Source organism: Diaphorina citri, unplaced genomic scaffold (assembly GCF_000475195.1).
Source record: "Diaphorina citri unplaced genomic scaffold, Diaci psyllid genome assembly version 1.1 scaffold122, whole genome shotgun sequence".
NCBI lineage: Eukaryota > Metazoa > Arthropoda > Insecta > Hemiptera > Psyllidae > Diaphorina > Diaphorina citri.
This window is the reverse complement of record NW_007377559.1, coordinates 197686-217092: the sequence shown is the minus strand read 5'-3', so window position 1 is coordinate 217092 and position 19407 is coordinate 197686. Positions and strand designations below refer to the sequence as shown.

The following is a 19407-nucleotide window of genomic DNA, read 5'->3' as shown; positions in this document are numbered from 1 at the left end:
TTTATTTAGGCTGTCAATAGTTTTTTGAAGTCCGTTTATTGTCATTAGTAGACCGTCTTTATTATCTTCCAGTTTTTTGAGCTCATCTTCAAGATGTTTAATGTAGGCTCGATTTGCATTAGTTTCTTGTTCTGCTTTTTCAATTTTTAATTGAAGAGCACTTGTTTCGTCATCTTTGCCCTTATGTAATCGTTCAACAATGGTACGAAACTTTTCAATTTCTTTCTCCTTTTGTAGTACAGTTTGATCATATTGGTTGATTTGCTCTTCATTATCTTCAATAAGATTCCTGATCCTGATTTCATCATTGTGTATTTTTACTTCCATACTGTTGCGTTCATCTTGTAGTTCTGAGATTCTTTCTTCAAGAGATGAGATTTTCACTACTTTTTACTACTTTTTACTAAATTACCTACTACTTTATTCTCGAAGGAAAAATATTCCTGTAAAAAGAGGGTAACAGGCTGAAAAAATGCAGACTTGGCAACAGCGTAATGATTGACGTCAGACCGGGAGTGTTTGAAATCTCAACGGTGAATCAAGCGGTGAGTTATCAAACACATGTTTACTTTCCTTTTCAATTTCTAGCGCGAAATTTGAAATTAAAATTTAACTTTTTCCTGTACTTGCAAAACAAGAAACAAGAAAAAGAACAGGGAAATCAGGAATTACAGGACAACAGTGGAAGTCCTTTCTGCTATGTGAACTTGGAAATGTTCAACTTTGAAGTGTCCTATTTTCTAAGGTAAGGAGATAAGTTCACAGGAAACATTTTTTTTTTTTTTTAATAGGCTTCATTGAAGGAACTACCTGCTTAGGTCCTAACAGCCAGAAAGCAAAGAGAGAAGGAAGACAGGATAGGTGAAAGCCAGTTGTTCCAAGAACAAACGTTATCTGTTTAGGATAAAATCTGCCCTGGATTTTATCCTAACACTTACAAGGTACGTAGACATGCTACCCTCAAAGCTATAACTTGGCTGGCCTTTTTTTTTACAAGTAAAGAATGTAACATTATACATAGTCTATCTTACTTGCTGATCCTAATATCTAATGTACACATTGCCCCTGGATTTTATCCTAACACTTACAAGGTACGTAGACATGCTACCCTCAAAGCTATAACTTGGCTGGCCTTTTTTTTTACAAGTAAAAAATGTAACATTATACATAGTCTATCTTACTTGCTGATCCTAATATCTAATGTACACATTGTTTTTTTTTTTTTTATTTTCAGGTTGTCTTAGCAAGAACTTATGTCCATGTAGTAGAAAACCCATACATACCTACCTATTTTATATTTTGATCTTAATTTACAATCATGGATAACAACAATATGTCAGAACCTTTGTTACCAGATTTTTATTTACAATGCAGTGATTGTTTGAATTTATTTAAATCCAAGGAAGAGGCTGATGATCATAAAATAAACAATCAATGTTATACAGAAAATCAAAATGAATCTTTACATGTCTCCTGTTCTGTATGCAATCAAGTGTTTAACAAGTCAGAACAATGGTGTCAACATTTGCAGCCAGATGTTAAAGAAAAATCAAAAAAATATCAATGTAAAATGTGCAAGAAATTGTTCAATTCAAAATATTCATATCAGAGACATGAGAAAAACAACAAATGCTGCCAGGATACTGAAATGAAATTATTTCAATGCCAAAACTGTGCCTTGCAATTTAGTAAAAAATGCTCCTTGAAAAAACACACCAAGTTCAATGTCTGTACTAATAAGAAGAACCAGAAATGTTTTGTAGACAACTGTAAAACCTACTTTAGAAAATGTTCTGACCTGGCTGAACATGTGAAAATTGCTCATGGAAATAATGTTACATTTGAAGGAAGTGGAACAGCCTGGGAAGTGATGAACTTAACATTTGCAAGTGACAGAGAATTTCACCAATGGCTTGTTACTGTGAGTGATGATTACAATTGTAATTATTTCACAGCTGTTGTAAAGCATGTTAATGGAGTCTCCTATACAGTCTACAAGTGCCAATATGATAAAAGAGTTTATCAGAATAAATCCAGTTCAACTCATAGTACAAAATCCAATCCAAATTTTTTCTGTCCTTCTAGGATATGTTGCAAAAAAACTCTTTATGGACCAGTGGAAGTCACTTACTATAAAACACATAACCACAAGGCACTAAAACTAAAGAGAAGTAGAATAGACTATTCCCGTAAAACAAGACCTCCAACTGAAACTGTCCAACATTATATTGAAAATGTTAATTTTACAGATGAGGTTATTAATATGGACACTAGCTCATACCATATCAATCATAATAGTGACCACAATAACATAGTCTTAGAAGAGCAAAACCATCTCAAAGAAGTCACACTAGCACATTATCAACAAAATGAATTTATTCAAACTGAAAACATGTTAGAAGAAAATAACTCAAATTTAGTAGTAGGAAGTGTGGAAATTGATGAGAATATTCAAGAAAGTGCTGTTGATCCTACTGGATCTCAAGTAAAACAAGAATGTGAAACTACACAAGATCCTTTGAATACTACAGGTAGCTACATCATCCCACTCAACAGTGTAATGGAATACAAACATAATGATAATATTCATTCAGGAAAAATGAACAGAAGATTAAAATGTGACATCAGTGAACTCTTTTCTAAAATACTTGAATATGTGGAAAGTTCAGACAACTCACAGCTTCTTACATTTGTTAAACATGATTTGGAAAATGTTTTGGATGAATGTGTGAAGTTTAAAGATGAGAATGAATTTGAAGAGGACCAATAAAATGTGATATGATATACATGTTTAAAATATAAATTATGTTTCCCAAAAAATATGAGATCTGTTAAAAAGAAAAAGTACCAAGAAAAAGTTAAAAAGAAAAAGTACCAAGTTTTAATTTAATATTATAAAAAGTGTCATTTATTAATAGAAGAAGGAAGAAACTTTTCAATATTAACAGAACAATAATATATATTATGTGTAAGAAAATTATTATTTACCCTACTGAAGTACTCTTTTGAGCTTAGTGTACAATAAGTGTAAAATTTAATGTTCTTTACTGTATAATTAAAAAATCTAAATATACCTATATATCTATTTAGATTTTCGTAATACTTTATAGGTACAAAATCTCCCCTTGAACTTATCATTTTCTTAATTGGTTCTCCAGAAATATTGAAATAACATTGAAAACTGTCAGATTTTGTCTTAGATTTTTAAGTAAAAATAAAACTTAACTTAATGAGATCAGTTGAAATCTAGTACTATCAGGGTCGTATCCAGGATTTTGTCAAAGTGGATGCTCAAAATTTTCGTGGTCTGGCCTACACTCTTTTTCTTCTACACCTTTCCCCACTCAAGTTGGCCCCTCTCCTAAATACAGCCCTGAGTACTATTTTTTCTTTACCTAAAAATATTTCTAAAAAAAGTGATAATGTGGACAATGTAAACCTTAAAAAACATAAAACTGAAAGTGTGCTTTGTACTATTATAAATATATTACTTTCCTTCCTATAGGTAAAGAAAGTAAACAGGTGTTTATGATGTACATTATTCTAACCCAGGTGATTAATTTCCAATGAGATTCAGTAGTAATACAGGGCAATCACAGAGGCATGACATACCAAATGTTCCTGAAATCAGGGAGAGAGAAAATGAGACATCTATTGAGATCTTTGAAGAAATATTTAATGCTCCATCCCTCAATTACCCAACCCCATTTTGTGAGGACATGTAACTAGTTTTTTTTTTTTTTTTTAAGACATTCTTCTTCTTAATACTTACTTACTTACTGATAGTAGAATAATACTTACTGAAATGAACACCTCCGAAGCCAGCCCATCTGCATCGGAATCCCAGATGCACTTCAAATCAGATCGTATTCCTGCACCTCTTTGCTCCACCAAAGTCACTTCTACGACAATTTTATAATTCTGATGAGTAACTGCTTCAACTTTGGACTTGATAATCTTGCTAAGTTTCTGCACGATTTGATTTGACTGCTTCCCGTCATAGGGCTTGTCTTTGAATTCCTCTTCCAGTACAGCTCTGATGATTTCTTTAGCTTTCCCAGGTTTGAATCTGAAATGTGGAGAATGAGTGGACCTGAAATTGATTTTTTCTCTCCCTGTTTTTTTTTTTTTTTTTAATCCTTTGTGACAGAGAAAAGGAACTGAGGTTGTGGTTATGTACCGGGTTGGGGAAGGCAAGGTTGGTAAACTTGCCTTGTTTTTCAGTTACCACTCCCATGCCAAACTGTAGAAACAATATCCTGTCTAACCTGGTCCGAGCTCATCTCAACCAGGTACATAACCACAACCTGATGGAAGGCTCTTATTCCCTCTCTCTCTCAGTTCATCTATTTCAATGTTGTGTTTGTCTTCTTCCATGGTAACAGAAAATACATGTACGGTACATGCAAACAAAGCTCTGAAGAATCTGAAGGTCTCTGTGAATAATATCTATACCTATCTTCTAAGGATACTTTTTCTGAGACTAAGAGAGAAAGTTACCACTCCCATGCCAAACTGTAGAAACAATATCCTGTCTCACCTAGTCCGAGCTCATCTCAACCCGGTACATAACCCTCTTTTTTCCCTCTCTCTCTCAGTTCATCTATTTCAATGTTGTGTTTGTCTTCTTCCATGGTTACAGAAAATACATGTAAGTATGGTACATGCAAACAAAGCTCTGAAGAATCTGAAGGTCTCTGTGAATAATATCTATACCTACCTTCTAAGGATACTTTTTCTGAGAACAAGAGAGAAGCTTTCTACACTCTGGACTTACTTATCTTTCAGGGATGGCTTGATGTTGAAATCAGGATGGGCTTCATCGACTTCTGCATCCAGGATATCAGTGTTTGGGGACACCAATTCCCCTTCTCCTTCTTCGTCAGCCATTTAAAAATCAACACATGATCGTGATAAGGAAACTTCTTGCTAAAAACTTAAAAGAACCCTAGGAAAAATCCATCACAGAGAAACTTCTTCGTCAGCCATTTAAAAATCAACACATGATCGTGATAAGGAAACTTCTTGCTAAAAACTTAAAAGAACCCTAGGAAAAATCCATATTCCATCACAGAGAAACTGAAAAACAGTAAAAATAAGTTTGGAGTTATTAGGGCTTAATTCTTTCCATTTTGAATCCCAAATTTTAAAAAGAGAGTTTTTTAGAGTATGCTTTATGTCAATAACAGAGAAACTGAAAAACAGTACAAATTTCAAAGCGGTCACATGTAACTGCACAATATCCACTTCAGCTGGGGCTTGATGAACATAGAGTCTTGATGATCGCTGATTGTAGACGGCGGGGGGTGTGTTGAATTCAGAAGCAGGTCATTGTGAGTACGATTAATAGTTGATCAGGCAGCCAGGTAGTAAAGTGGCGATGAAATAATGTCAATAAAGGAGTGGATTAAAGACAAGGAAAGGGAGTGGTAGGAGAAGAAAAAAAAAAGAAAAAAAAGGTAATAAATCAAAAAAATAATAATAATAATAATAATAAAAAAAAAAATTAGATATGTTTGTAAAGGTCTATGTCTTTGAGAAACAAAATAACATTGGTCAGGTTGTTGGTGTTATCACCTAAGGCTATAGAAAGTGAGCTGCCAAAATTATGTTTTGATCTAATAGAGTGTAAACGGTTTGAGGTACAAGTAATCAGTAAATGTTTTATGGTAAGTAATTCAGATAGGCAGAAAGGACAGGAAGGGGGATCATCTTTGGACATAAGGTAACCGTGAGTTAAGCGAGAGTGTCCTATGCGAAGCCTAGTGATGACTATTTCTTCTCTATGAGTTTTGAGGTTGGATGAAGGCCAAGGAAAAATAGTGTCTTTTACCTCTCTAAGTTTGGAGTTATTAGGGCTTAATTCTTTCCATTTTGAATCCCAAATTTTAAAAAGAGAGTTTTTTAGAGTATGCTTTATGTCAATAACAGAGAAACTGAAAAACAGTACAAATTTCAAATTCAAATTTTCCATTTGTTTATTTTTTAAAAGTTCCCGCGGTGGATATCGAATGAAATCGATTAATCGTTTGAAAATAATCGATCTCAGTGTAATCGATTTCGTAAACCGCGAAATTTTGAAATATTGAAATTTCAAATTTTTGTAAAATTTCAAATTCAAATTTTCCATTTGTTTATTTTTTAAAAGTTCCCGCGGTGGATATCGAATGAAATCGATTAATCGTTTGAAAATAATCGATCTCAGTGTAATCGATTTCGTAAACCGCGAAATTTTGAAATATTGAAATTTCAAATTTTTGTAAACATGTTTAACATGTGACAAAAAAGTGGAAAAGTGCTGAAATTTCTGGATTTATTTGGAACCCTTAATATTGCATTTAAAGGCATGATATCCTAGTTGATTTCCATTCAATCACACTCTTTTGACTCCTAAAATCCAGGTTCAACATTTAGAGTGCACCAAAAAACCAAACCCACTGCATCGAAACACTTTGAGAAGGAACTGAAGTCACAATGAAGTTTGCATTCAAGGTGAGATATATTCCATCAACTGCTATGATCAATTAGGAAGCTGCCATTTTTCAGTTCCACTTATGGGGATTCAACTGATGATCAATGGGCTGCATGAAACCCCCCTGTCTGGCTAGGGGACGTTAAACAGAGAGAAGACTAGCATCTGGCTGTGGGACTATAAACAGGGAGGATAACAGCTAACCCTAACCAGCCTAGCAACCTGGCAGTTCCTCAAAGGGTTCTCTCTCCTTTTAAAGACCAAGTACAAGTCCTCACGATGGTTGACTGCGGTTCAGGACGAGCGAGCCAATTTAACATGGCTAGAGCTAGAGACCATCACCCCGGTGTATAGCAGATACAAAAAGACATCTTTTCTTTATTCTGCTATCGCCATCCGGCGAAAGCTAAAGCCGCTACAACAACAACATGAAACCCCAGAGGTTTCCAAGATTTCTTCCACTTTACCTCTTGAATAATGAGTACCGGTGTATAGCAGATACAAAAAGACATCTTTTCTTTATTCTGCTATCGCCATCCGGCGAAAGCTAAAGCCGCTACAACAACAACATGAAACCCCAGAGGTTTCCAAGATTTCTTCCACTTTACCTCTTGAATAATGAGTATTGTCTAGCATGTATAGCCTATCATTAAATAAGTAAATAAATTAAAAAGAAAAAATCCAACTGATAAGTAATTATGTGCTTTTGTTTTCAGTTTTCTAATCTTCTCGGTACAGTGTATAGGAAGGGTGATCTTGTCTTCACAAAAGATGGCAATAGTGTCATTAGTCCTGTTGGAAACAAAATCACGATCTATGATTTGAAAAAGTAAGTCAGCTAGACATGTTTTCTGGTAATATATGAATAGATATATTAACAAAATTGTGTCTTTGAAAAAATAGGCTTTTTTTATTTGTATTTATAAACTTGTTTCATAAATTAGTAAAAATAATAATAATAATAATAATCAAAAAAGTAAGAAATGACATCAAATTTGGGAATTAGGGGCCATGAGAAGTGCCATGGGAAGTAATAGAAGGCCATTTTGTTTAACAAAATTGTGTCTTTGAAAAAATAGGCTTTTTTTATTTGTATTTATAAACTTGTTTCATAAATTAGTAAAAATAATAATAATAATCAAAAAAGTAAGAAATGACATCAAATTTGGAAATTAGGGGCCATGAGAAGTGTCATGAAACATTGAAAGATTGTATAGTAGAAGGCCATTTTGTAAGGTTAAATATCCACCTTAGGTACTAATTTTCTGGTCAGAAAGTCCAATATAGGTAGGTACTCTAAACATATATCTACTTAATTTTTCAGCAACAAATCCAAAACCCTGTGCATAGAAAGCTCATTCAACTTTGAGCATTTGGCCCTGTCCCCCAACAATTCCACTCTGGTTGCTGTCAACGAGAAAGGAGATGCCTCCATCATTTCCATGGTCAGCCAGACCGTCATCCACACCCATCGGTTCAATAGACCAGTCAACTTTATCACATTCACACCCGATGGCATGCACTTGATAGTAGCTAAAGAGAACACTGTGTTTGTGTTCAAATCTCCCGGGCTTTACAATGGAGAGTATGTGCAGTTCCACTTGGCTCGTGTCTATGAGAATACAGCGGAGGAAGCAATCTACCTGGCTGTCTCCGATGACTCAAACATACTGGCTGTGGGCTATAAAGATGGCTCGGTTCGGCTGCATGGGATTCAGAAGTTTCGCAATTTCTTTGTCTATTCATTCAGCAGTCACTCAGACTGTATCAGATGCATTGCGTTTGAGTCAAAATCTCTGGACCTGATCTCTGTCAGTAGGTAAGAATATAAGAGGATAATAGACAGTCTAAACAAGTGGATGATTAATTTATTCCTTAGACAAATGAGGAGGGAGGGAGAGAGAGCAAGTCAGACAAACAGAGAGACACAGACATAAAGAAAAGAGAGAGAGAGATATGTTAAACTGGAAGTTTCTACCTCAGAAAATTTTCAGTGAGTTATTCCTTCTTACATTTTCGTCTTTCAATCCTCAAAATTACATATTATCTAGGGCTCGGTTCGGCTGCATGGGATTCAGAAGTTTCGCAATTTCTTTGTCTATTCATTCAGCAGTCACTCAGACTGTATCAGATGCATTGTGTTTGAGTCAAAATCTCTGGACCTGACCTCTGTCAGTAGGTAAGAATATAAGAGGATAATAGACAGTCTAAACAAGTGGATGATTAATTTATTCCTTAAACAAATGAGGAGGGAGGGAGGGAGGGAGAGAGAGCAAGTCAGACAGACAGAGAGACACAGACATAAAGAAAAGAGAGAGAGAAAGAAAGAGAGAGAGATATGTTAAACTGGAAGTTTCTACCTCAGAACATTTTCAGTGAGTTATTCCTTCTTACATTTTCGTCTTACAATCCTCAAAATTACATATTATCTACCTACCTACCTACTTATGTCTAAAATTATTTCTCAGGGATGGAACCCTTTGCATTTGGGAAGCCAACATTGAACCTTCGGATCTCAGCCCGTTCACACACGAACCTCCTCGAGGCAAAAAGAAGAAATCTTCAGATGAAGACCAAAGTGAAGATGAAGTAGACCTAACCAGTGGAGAACTGAGGAATGAAGGTGTAGAAGCAGAGACAGGAAGTGAGTACCTAACACATGCTTGAGAAGTTTTGAATACTGTAGATTTCCTAGAATCTAAAAATCTGTAGCCAGCCTCTGGCACACAATCCTTGCTTTAGGATTCAGGCTACTGAGGACAACTGAGGAGCTGGTTGAAATCCCGACCAAAAAATGAGGTGTCTAGTTAGTTTGGAGGGTAGCAAAACATCAGGAAGTGAGTACCTAACACATGCTTGAGAAGTTTTGAATACTGTAGATTTCCTAGAATCTGTAGCCAGCCTCTGGCACACAATCCGTGCTTTAGGATTCAGGCCACTGAGGACAACTCAGGAGCTGGTTGAAATCCCGATTAAAAGATGAGGTGTCTAGTTAGTTTGGAGGGTAGCGAAACATCGCCGAGTCGCCAACTGATGAAATGAGGTCAAAATGTAACTAAGCATTGTCATCAAATTCAGGCCACTGAGGACAACTCAGGAGCTGGTTGAAATCCCGATTAAAAGATGAGGTGTCTAGTTAGTTTGGAGGGTAGCGAAACATTGCCAAGTCGCCAACTGATGAAATGAGGTCAAAATGTCACTAAGCATTGCTCCATTTTGTCATCGAAAAAATCTGAAAAGGGTGTTTTTGGCAATGCAAAATTGTCAAGTCAAAACTTAACACTCTTTTTGTTCAATAATAAAACTCAATCAATCAAACTTTGTCATCGAAAAAATCTGAAAAGGGTGTTTTTGGCAATGCAAAATTGTCAAGTCAAAATTTAACACTCTTTTTGTTAAATAATAAAACTCAATCAATCAAATCAAATTGTGAATTTGTGTTAAAGCAGTATTTTCACAACTTTTTGTGGATGTCACAGCATTACTAAGTGCTTCCTTTGGAATCAATTTCCATCTTTCAAGAATCTTTTTACACTGGCAATGCCGCCACTGGTCGTTACTCGATTGTTCTTACGAGGCTGAGTGCACCCCGAACTTCATGCACAGAGCAGAAAAAACTTCGACACCGGCACACTAGCACATTATCAACAAAATGAATTTATTCAAACTGAAAACATGTTAGAAGAAAATAACTCAAATTTAGTAGTAGGAAGTGTGCAAATTGATGAGAATATTCAAGAAAGTGCTGTTGATCGTACTGGATCTCAAGTAAAACAAGAATGTGAAACTACACAAGATCCTTTGAATACTACAGGTACCTACATCATCCCACTCAACAGTGTAATGGAATACAAACATAATGATAATATTCATTCAGGAAAAATGAACAGAAGATTAAAATGTGACATCAGTGAACTCTTTTCTAAAATACTTGAATATGTGGAAAGTTCAGACAACTCACAGCTTCTTACATTTGTTAAACATGATTTGGAAAATGTTTTGGATGAATGTGTGAAGTTTAAAGATGAGAATGAATTTGAAGAGGACCAATAAAATGTGATATGATATACATGTTTAAAATATAAATTATGTTTCCCAAAAAATATGAGATCTGTTAAAAAGAAAAAGTACCAAGTTTTAATTTAATATTATAAAAAGTGTCATTTATTAATAGAAGAAGGAAGAAAATTTTCAATATTAACAGAACAATAATATATATTATGTGTAAGAAAATTATTATTTACCCTACTTAAGTACTCTTTTGAGCTTAGTGTACAATAAGTGTAAAATTTAATGTTCTTTACTGTATAATTAAAAAATCTAAATATACCTAGATATCTATTTAGATTTTCGTAATACTTTATAGGTACAAAATCTCCTAAAATATGAGATCTGTTAAAAAGAAAAAGTACCAAGTTTTAATTTAATATTATAAAAAGTGTCATTTATTAATAGAAGAAGGAAGAAACTTTTCAATATTAACAGAACAATAATATATATTATGTGTAAGAAAATTATTATTTACCCTACTGAAGTACTCTTTTGAGCTTAGTGTACAATAAGTGTAAAATTTAATGTTCTTTACTGTATAATTAAAAAATCTAAATATACCTATATATCTATTTAGATTTTCGTAATACTTTATAGGTACAAAATCTCCCCTTGAACTTATCATTTTCTTAATTGGTTCTCCAGAAATATTGAAATAACATTGAAAACTGTCAGATTTTGTCTTAGATTTTTAAGTAAAAATAAAACTTAACTTAATGAGATCAGTTGAAATCTAGTACTATCAGGGTCGTATCCAGGATTTTGTCAAAGTGGATGCTCAAAATTTTCGTGGTCTGGCCTACACTCTTTTTCTTCTACACCTTTCCCCACTCAAGTTGGCCCCTCTCCTAAATACAGCCCTGAGTACTATTTTTTCTTTACCTAAAAATATTTCTAAAAAAAGTGATAATGTGGACAATGTAAACCTTAAAAAACATAAAACTGAAAGTGTGCTTTGTACTATTATAAATATATTACTTTCCTTCCTATAGGTAAAGAAAGTAAACAGGTGTTTATGATGTACATTATTCTAACCCAGGTGATTAATTTCCAATGAGATTCAGTAGTAATACAGGGCAATCACAGAGGCATGACACACCAAATGTTCCTGAAATCAGGGAGAGAGAAAATGAGACATCTATTGAGATCTTTAAAGAAATACTTAATGCTCCATCCATCAAATCAAATTGTGAATTTGTGTTAAAGCAGTATTTTCACAACTTTTTGTGGATGTCACAGCATTACTAAGTGCTTCCTTTGGAATTAATTTCCATCTTTCAAGAATCTTTTTACACTGGCAATGCCGCCACTGGTCGTTACTCGATTGTCCTTACGAGGCTGAGTGCACCCCGAACTTCAAGCACAGAGCAGAAAAAACTTCGACACCGTCCGGAATCGAACCTCCGGCGTTCAGGCCTAGTGTGATACCCACTCGGCTACGGAGGTTGCTTTTCACTAATGAAACCCTTCCTTTTTCAGCTGAAGAGGAATCCACTGACAGCTCCTATGAGAAGTTGAACTACAAGCGACTAGGCCGTCACTATCTGAATGATTTCAACGAGGATAAAGCAGCCAAAATAACCTGCGCTAATTATCATAAGAGTACGAAGGTGTTGGTCGTGGGCTTTTCCAATGGGTCGTTCTATTTGCTTGAAATGCCCGATGTCAACTTGATTCATTCACTGAGGTAAGCAACTTTACTTTTTGTTTACCAAATTCCTTCTGTTTGTCTAAGTGAGGGCAAGAGCTTGCTGAAAAATTAGTCAAGAGAGGTCAGACTGTCGATGTAGCCAACTTGGTTAGTTCAGAAATTAGCGCGCCTACTTTCTAAGCTAAGGTTTAAGTCACAGTGTGATTCCCATCTGGGGCGAACTTTATCCTAAACAGATGAGGTTTATTCTCGGAACGGCTGATTTTCTCATATCCTTTTAACCTTATCCTCCTTTTCTCCTCAATTTCATGGCCATAAGACTTCCATTGTTTCCTCTGTCAAACTTCTTTAAAAAAAAAAATGTAGGTAGCCCTTCATTATTAGCTGTTACATTCTCACCTCTTTTTCGGCGGGAACCAATTCACCTGTGCCAAAAGGTCACCATATTTTTTGAAAGCCAATGCGTACTCAACCTTTTCTTTTTCGTTTCTCCTTCAGTATATCCGAAAGTGCAATATCCACGGTTCAATTCAACACAACCGGTGATTGGTTGGCACTAGGCTGCTCTGAGCGGGGTCAACTCCTAGTGTGGGAATGGCAGAGTGAAACCTATGTACTCAAACAGCAAGGTCATTCCAATGCAGTGTCCAGTGTGTGTTACTCGCATGATGGCCAGTTTATTGCCTCGGGTGGCGAAGATGGAAAGGTATGTAAAATTCAAAGGACTGTGGACCCTAAGGAAAAAAAACGAACAGACAAACGAACGAACAAATACGCAAACAAACAACCAACCTACCAAACAAACAAAGACAAAGTATCTTGTACATTATCGATCCAATGCAGTGTCCAGTGTGTGTTACTCGCATGATGGCCAGTTTATTGCCTCGGGTGGCGAAGATGGAAAGGTAGGTTGAATTCAAAGGACTGTGGACCCTAAAAAAAAAAAGAGAAAAACAAAAACAGAATGAACGAACAACCAAAACCTACCAATCGAACAAACAACGTCTTGTACATTATCGAAGACTCGGTCCATATCAACAGTGTAGGGATAAGTGAAGTAGATAAAGTGACCAATACTACTTTCAAAATGTTTTGTTGTAAGTATATTCTCTGTAGTAAGTTAATTTACTTCTTATATTCAACATCAGTGTCTCTTCTTCTTCCTAGCCTTTTCCTATTTAAATAGGGTCGGCGCGGTGTATTCAACACCAGTTTGCTTCCTATATTCACATCAGTTAACCTCCTTAGCGACATTCAAATCAATTGAATGAGGGACATAGTACAGGATGGGCCTGCTGTGGCATAGGCATAGACCACAAGCGTACAATGTAGCAGTTGTTGTAGCTACATTCACGCTGCTTTACGTCTTCTGTCCCCCATCAGGTTAAACTTTGGAACGTACACACGGGATTCTGTTTTGTGACGTTCTCGGAACACACTTCTCCCGTATCAGCAGTCCAGTTCAGTAATACACGCAAGTTTGTTCTCTCGGCCAGTGTGGACGGAACAGTACGCGCTTTCGACCTGACTAGGTAAGAACCTTAATAGTAAAGATTGACACTAACAGCTGATAAATTAATGATGCTAGCATTTGAAACAGTGTCATCAAAGAAGGACCCAAAAGTTGAATCATTATCCAAATAGTGCTTATTTATACTGCTCGCATAGGACTGAAAGTCCCTTTACTCCAGCAGTAGGCTGCTAGTGTTTTTGTGGTCAAATTCTCAAATTATATTGAGAATAAAATTCCGTACCTCGGCTGATATTGAACCCACGCCCTCCTGTTTACCAGGCGAGCGTGTTGACCACTACACCACCGAATAATCGTAAATCATACGATGCATGACTTTGATAAAGTCCCGAACTAGCCACCTGTAGTAACTATTATGGCCACTAAAACTAATCGTAAATCATACGATGCATGACTTTGATAAAGTCCCGAACTAGCCACCTGTAGTAACTATTATGGCCACTAAAACAAAAAAAAAAGTCATCGCTAGCCAGTGAATTTACCTGTGAAAAACAATTCATTCTTAAAATATCGAACATTTTTATCGGTGATTTATTGTGCTCTAGTGATCTTCAAGTTTATTTCAAGAATCGCAATGTTTCGCTTTGTTAAGAGGTTTAGTTTACCTATAACTGTGATCACACATTATGTGATAATGGAAACATTCTTTCAAGAAAATAAAGGAACCACTGATAAAAATGGCGGTGAAAAAAAACCACCGCCAAGCAAGTGGGATACCTAATGGATATGGAGTGTGGAGGTGAGAAGAGATGGTGGATGAGAGATGGAAATGTGAGAAACAATCAGAAGAAAATGTTGAAAGGAAGAAACATCGGAATAAACGGACAGCAAATGGAAATGAAAGTGGAATATCTAATGTGATAGTGCGGAATTGAGATGGCATGTGGAGATGGTTTATGAGAGATGGAAATGGGAGAACAATCGAATAGAAAAGAAGTACCTATGGAAGTGAAAAAGAAAATGTTGAAGGGAAGAAACATCGGAATAAACGGACTGGAAATGAAAGTGGAATACCTAATGTGATGTTGTGGAGGTGAGATGGCAGTTGAAGGGAAGAAACATCGGAATAAACGGACTGGAAATGAAAGTGGAATACCTAATGTGATGTTGTGGAGGTGAGATGGCATAAAGATTAAAGAAGAGACATCCAATGAAAAATGGAAATGAAAATAGATGTGTGCAAGAAAATACAACATCGGAATAAACGGACCGCAAATGGAAATGAAATTTGCTGATGTGGAGATGATAGAAATTTTGGATGGTGAATGGAAATGAAACAGTCATCAAGGATAACGGAGATAAAGCGGCCACTGATACCAATGACGGTGTAGATAAGCCACCACCATTTTCTATCGCCACGGCCAAGCGAGTGGAATACCTACCGAAATGGTGGAGATGGGATGTGGAGATGATAAAAATAGTGGATGGGAAATGGAAATGAAACAGTCATGAAGGATAACGGAGATAAAGCGGCCACTGATACTAATGGCGGTGAAGATAAGCCATCGCCATTTTCTATCGCCACGGCCAAGCGAGTGGGATACCTACTAGGTGTTGTTTGTTTAGGATAAATTTCACCGGGGAGGAATCGAACCAGGGACCTAGCGCTTTCAAGCAAGTCTCTTCGCCCTATTCTGAATTCTTAAAATTTTGCTATTTTCTATTTCAGGCCAGGCATGGGTGGCAGCCACCACCGAGGGGGTTCACATTTACTCCCTGGCCTCCGGCTATGTGTTTGATCCGTTCCTGTTAGACATTAGCATTACACCTCAGTCTGTCAAGGAAGCTTTGGCTGACAAGGACTATGCTAAAGGTAAGATCTTTTATTGCTAAAAGTAAGATTTCTCTAGTAAAAAAAAATAGAGGTTTGTTGAAGCGAGGACTGTAACAACGGAGGTCTTATCGCTCCGAAATCGAAAAGAGAAGGACAGTATAGGAAAACGCCAGTCGTTCCTGGAACGAGCCTTATCTATTTGATAGAATATCCCTCACTATCACATTGTTATCCAAAATACACAAGTGTACCAAGTTTCAAGTCAATCGACCTAGTAAAAGTGACTCCAAAGTCAGAAGTGAATTAATCATGGCCAGAGACCATCACAACGGTATATGGCAGATAAAAAAGATGTGTTTTCTTTATTCTGCCATCATAATTCGGCAAGGCTAGAGCCGCTAAAACAACAAAAGTGAATTGCAAGATATTATAGATATTAGTTAGATATTAGTGCTTTATTTAGACTGTCGAATTAGGACATGTAGTCCCATTATCTCAACAGTTTATGCACTTGCACATAATAATTAATATCCCTCACTATCACATTGTTATCCAAAATACACAAGTGTACCAAGTTTCAAGTCAATCGACCTAGTAAAAGTGACTCCAAAGTCAAAAGTGAATTAATCATGGCCAGAGACCATCACAACGGTATATGGCAGATAAAAAAAAAGATGTGTTTTCTTTATTCTGCCATCACCATTCGGCAAAGGCTAGAGCCGCTAAAACAACAAAAGTGAATTGCAAGATATGCACATAATGAGTTAGATATTAGTGCTTTATTTAGACTGTCGAATTAGGACATGTAGTCCCATTATCTCAACAGTTTATGCACTTGCACATAATAATTATGTTTTCTTCTTCACAGCTCTGATGATGTCACTCAAACTGAATGAACAGGGTCTTATAATTCATGTTCTGGAGAATATTCGAACCCGGGACATCGCATTGACTGTCCGCTCTCTAGCCGAGGTAATTATCTATCATTCCATCATCCCAAATTCATACATCCCAGGTTTATACCTAATATGCAATCTGAGAACATACCTAACTATCCCAGTCTTATGCAAACTCTGAGAACTTACCCATAGCCAGCAGCTTTAACACGTCATGAAGGATAACGGAGATAAAGCGGCCACTGATACTAATGGTGGTGTAGATAAGCCACCGCCATTTTCTATCGACACGGCCAAGCAAGTGGGATACCTAACGAAATGGTGGAGATGGGATGTGAAGAGTTGGCAGGTGAAAATGGAGAAGGAAGAGACATCCAAAGAAAATTTGAAATTAAATTAGATGTGTTCAAGAAAATGCAACGTCGAATTAAATGGATGAGGAATGAAAATAAAGCTTTGAAGGAAAAGCAAGAAGGTTGAGCAATGGAAGCGGAAATGTTGAACAGTTGAAGCAGACTTGAGAGATAATATGATAATAACATCCATAACCCAAGTCGTTCTGTTTTGTATATCAGGTCGATGAAAGTGAAATGTCAAATTTAATGGAGATCTAAATTTTTTGTTGAAAGAGAGGCGTCTTCTTTGAACATTCGGTGAAATGTAGAGCGAAACCTGAGAAGAACCATTCAATGGAAATGTAAGCAGCACATGGCTGGCTTCCGTTTATTGTTCCTGTGATCTTGTTCAGTAAAATAAAATCAATACGAAAATCACATATTTTCCTTTGTTTTAATTTGAAGTTTATTTTTCACTTTAGACCCAATTAAGAATTTTAGGGGCCACTATGAATTTTGAAGGTTGATTTATGAACTTTAGATTCCGGTTATGAGCTTTAAGGTTCGATTATAAGGGTCTTATGACGATAAGACCTTAGCAGTTACAGTTCTGTCTATGGTAATGGTAATGGTAATAATATTACTTTTATTGAAAAAATGTAAGCAGCAGATGGCTGGCCTCCGTTTATTGTTCCTGTGATCTTGTTCAGTAAAATAAAATCAATACGAAAATCACATATTTTCTTTTGTTTTAATTTGAAGTTTATTTTTCACTTTAGACCCGATTGAGAATTTTAGGGGTTACTATGAATTTTGAAGGCTGATTTATGAACTTTAGATTCCGGTTAGGAGCTTTAAGTTTCGATTATAAGGGTCTTATGACGATAAGACCTTAGCAGTTACAGTTCCCTCTATCAAACCTCTAAAACTTCGTACTTATTTCCTCACAGTACCTAACATTATTTCTATTCTCCATCAGGTATCGTAACTTCCGTACATTCCATTTCCCCATTGTCTTTGTCTTCATCAATCTCGATTACACTATCATCATTCTTGAACTTCTTACTTCCACGGCCCATGATAGATAAGAAGGTATTCAAATAAAACACTTTCCACACAGCACGGGGGAGTGCGGGGGAAACAGCTTCAGGACGTAACCTAGGCAACCTCTAAAACTTCGTACTTATTTTCTCACAGTACCTAACATTATTTCTATTCTCCATCAGGTATCGTAACTTCCGTACATTTACAACACCTCGTCCTGTACAGCTAAACTGTTTGACATTGGATTCTACCAGTGAGTTTGTAGCAGCAGGAGGTCAGGATGTATTTGAGATATACATCTGGTCCATGAAACTAGGCCGACTTCTAGAGGTTAGTAGAAACTCTAAAAATATTGTTCTTCTTAGATAGATAATATTGCAAAAGAAGTGAGTTTGAACTATAGTATGAACCTGAACCAAGTTTGAACTATAAAGCAACAAAAGATCTAATATAACCGCAATGACAAAGGACACAAACAGACCTAGCCTATGTATACCAATAGCCCACACTCTCGCACAACTGTTATTTAATTATTGAAAAAACGTTAAATAATACTCGGAAAATTTTAAAAAAAGATCGTTTTAAATTTAGAATTTTTTTTTTTTTTTTTTTTTTTTCTGTTATTTGTTTCACTAAATCTCTCGAACGGTCTGCCCGATTTCGATGAAATTTGGCACAAATATTCAACACGAAAAGAAAATTTACCAATTTGAGTGGGTTGGGTGTAATACTGTAGTACGTAGTAGATTCGTATAAGCTTAACCCATCTTTTGGGACTGTTTGCCCCTGCACTTAAGCCTCAGCTTTTTGTGTAGGAAAAGACTATTCTCAGCATTTCTTTTTCTCATTGAGTTCAAGTATCAATTCGGTGTGCACCCATTTTATTTCCCAGGTATTATCGGGTCACGAGGGTCCTGTATCCTGCATTGAATTCAGTCCCGTCCTGTCCAGCACAGGAATGGTATCCGCATCCTGGGACAAGACAGTCAAACTATGGAATGCAGTGGAAACCGACACTCAACATGAAACGATACAGTTGCTTTCGGATGGTAAGTCACTCGAGTTAAGCTACGTCGAGAGCGGTGTGTGTCTGGATGGATGGCCATCGCGAAACCCTGTTGTGTATTGTGTCTTCTTTTTCAATTATTTATTTTAGTGCGAAGTCGAAGTCGTGGGTTTGATTCCCGCCCCGGGCGGATTTCATCCTAAACAGATAAGGTTCGTTCTCGGAACAGCTGACTTTCTCCTATCCTGTGCTCTTTCCCTCTTCGATTCCTTGATCATAAGATCTCTAATGTTACAGTTTCTTCTGTCAAACATCTTAAAATAATAATTTATTTCAATAATAACAAAAAGGACTTTTAACCTTTAGATTAATTTATATTTAATTTTCCGATGTTGCCAGCTCTATGTGTCGCCTACAAGCCGGACGGTACGGAGATAGTCGTGGCAACACTGGACGGTCAGCTGATTATGTTTGATGTGGAAAGTGCTGCTCAGGTGGGGAGTGTGGAAGCTAGAAGAGATTTAGACTCGGGACGGCTGGACACGGATTTGGTGACCCGGGAACAATCGCTGAAGGCCAAGTAAGTGGAAGTTGGGTGGATGAGTATGCCCTGGACTTATTACTTTCTTTGAAGAAAAAAAAAAGCAA

General features: G+C 36.4%; 3 protein-coding genes across 5 annotated transcripts; 2 read left to right on the top strand and 1 right to left on the bottom strand.

The window, feature by feature from the left end:
• Positions 1-634: 634 nt before the first annotated feature.
• LOC108254598 (zinc finger protein 684-like) lies at positions 635-11411 on the top strand. 3 transcript variants are annotated; one of them, XM_026820105.1, is made up of 4 exons: positions 635-745; positions 1235-1921; positions 2250-2848; positions 10885-11411. In XM_026820105.1, the coding sequence occupies exons 2-3, from the start codon at positions 1909-1911 to the stop codon at positions 2768-2770; spliced, it is 534 nt and encodes a 177-aa protein (XP_026675906.1). In that variant the 5' UTR covers positions 635-745; positions 1235-1908; the 3' UTR covers positions 2771-2848; positions 10885-11411. The 3 variants fall into 3 exon arrangements, with proteins under 3 accessions (XP_026675906.1, XP_017305252.2, XP_017305249.1); XM_017449763.2 differs by lacking the exon at positions 10885-11411 and having other exon boundaries at positions 2250-3089; XM_017449760.2 differs by lacking the exon at positions 10885-11411 and having other exon boundaries at positions 1235-3343.
• LOC103524807 (tctex1 domain-containing protein 2) lies at positions 3298-4969 on the bottom strand. Its single transcript, XM_008489840.3, has 3 exons — positions 4778-4969; positions 3802-4069; positions 3298-3621 (listed from the first exon to the last, which is right to left on the bottom strand). Exons 1-3 carry the CDS (start codon positions 4888-4890, stop codon positions 3574-3576), a joined length of 429 nt encoding a protein of 142 aa, XP_008488062.1. The 5' UTR covers positions 4891-4969; the 3' UTR covers positions 3298-3573.
• Positions 6274-19343, top strand: LOC103524825 (periodic tryptophan protein 2 homolog). Its single transcript, XM_017449757.2, has 11 exons — positions 6274-6492; positions 7189-7301; positions 7797-8163; positions 8524-8651; positions 8941-9116; positions 12002-12209; positions 12672-12879; positions 13557-13705; positions 17936-18083; positions 18646-18802; positions 19159-19343. Exons 1-11 carry the CDS (start codon positions 6475-6477, stop codon positions 19341-19343), a joined length of 1857 nt encoding a protein of 618 aa, XP_017305246.1. The 5' UTR covers positions 6274-6474.
• The last annotated feature ends 64 nt before the right edge of the window (positions 19344-19407 follow it).

Bases quoted from the DNA above. Each gene is read 5' to 3' on its own strand.
- LOC108254598 (XM_017449760.2), top strand. From the start codon at position 1,319: ATGGATAACAACAATATGTCAGAACCTTTGTTACCAGATTTTTATTTA.
- LOC103524807 (XM_008489840.3), bottom strand. From the start codon at position 4,890: ATGGCTGACGAAGAAGGAGAAGGGGAATTGGTGTCCCCAAACACTGAT. The intron at 4,070-4,777 runs GTAAGTCCAGAG...TCCACATTTCAG, and splicing joins AAGCCATCCCTGAAAGATAA to ATTCAAACCTGGGAAAGCTA. The intron at 3,622-3,801 runs GTAAGTATTATT...CCCTGATTTCAG, and splicing joins CTTCGGAGGTGTTCATTTCA to GAACATTTGGTATGTCATGC.
- LOC103524825 (XM_017449757.2), top strand. The intron at 8,652-8,940 runs GTAAGAATATAA...ATTATTTCTCAG, and splicing joins GACCTGACCTCTGTCAGTAG to GGATGGAACCCTTTGCATTT. The intron at 13,706-17,935 runs GTAAGAACCTTA...ATTCTCCATCAG, and splicing joins CGCGCTTTCGACCTGACTAG to GTATCGTAACTTCCGTACAT.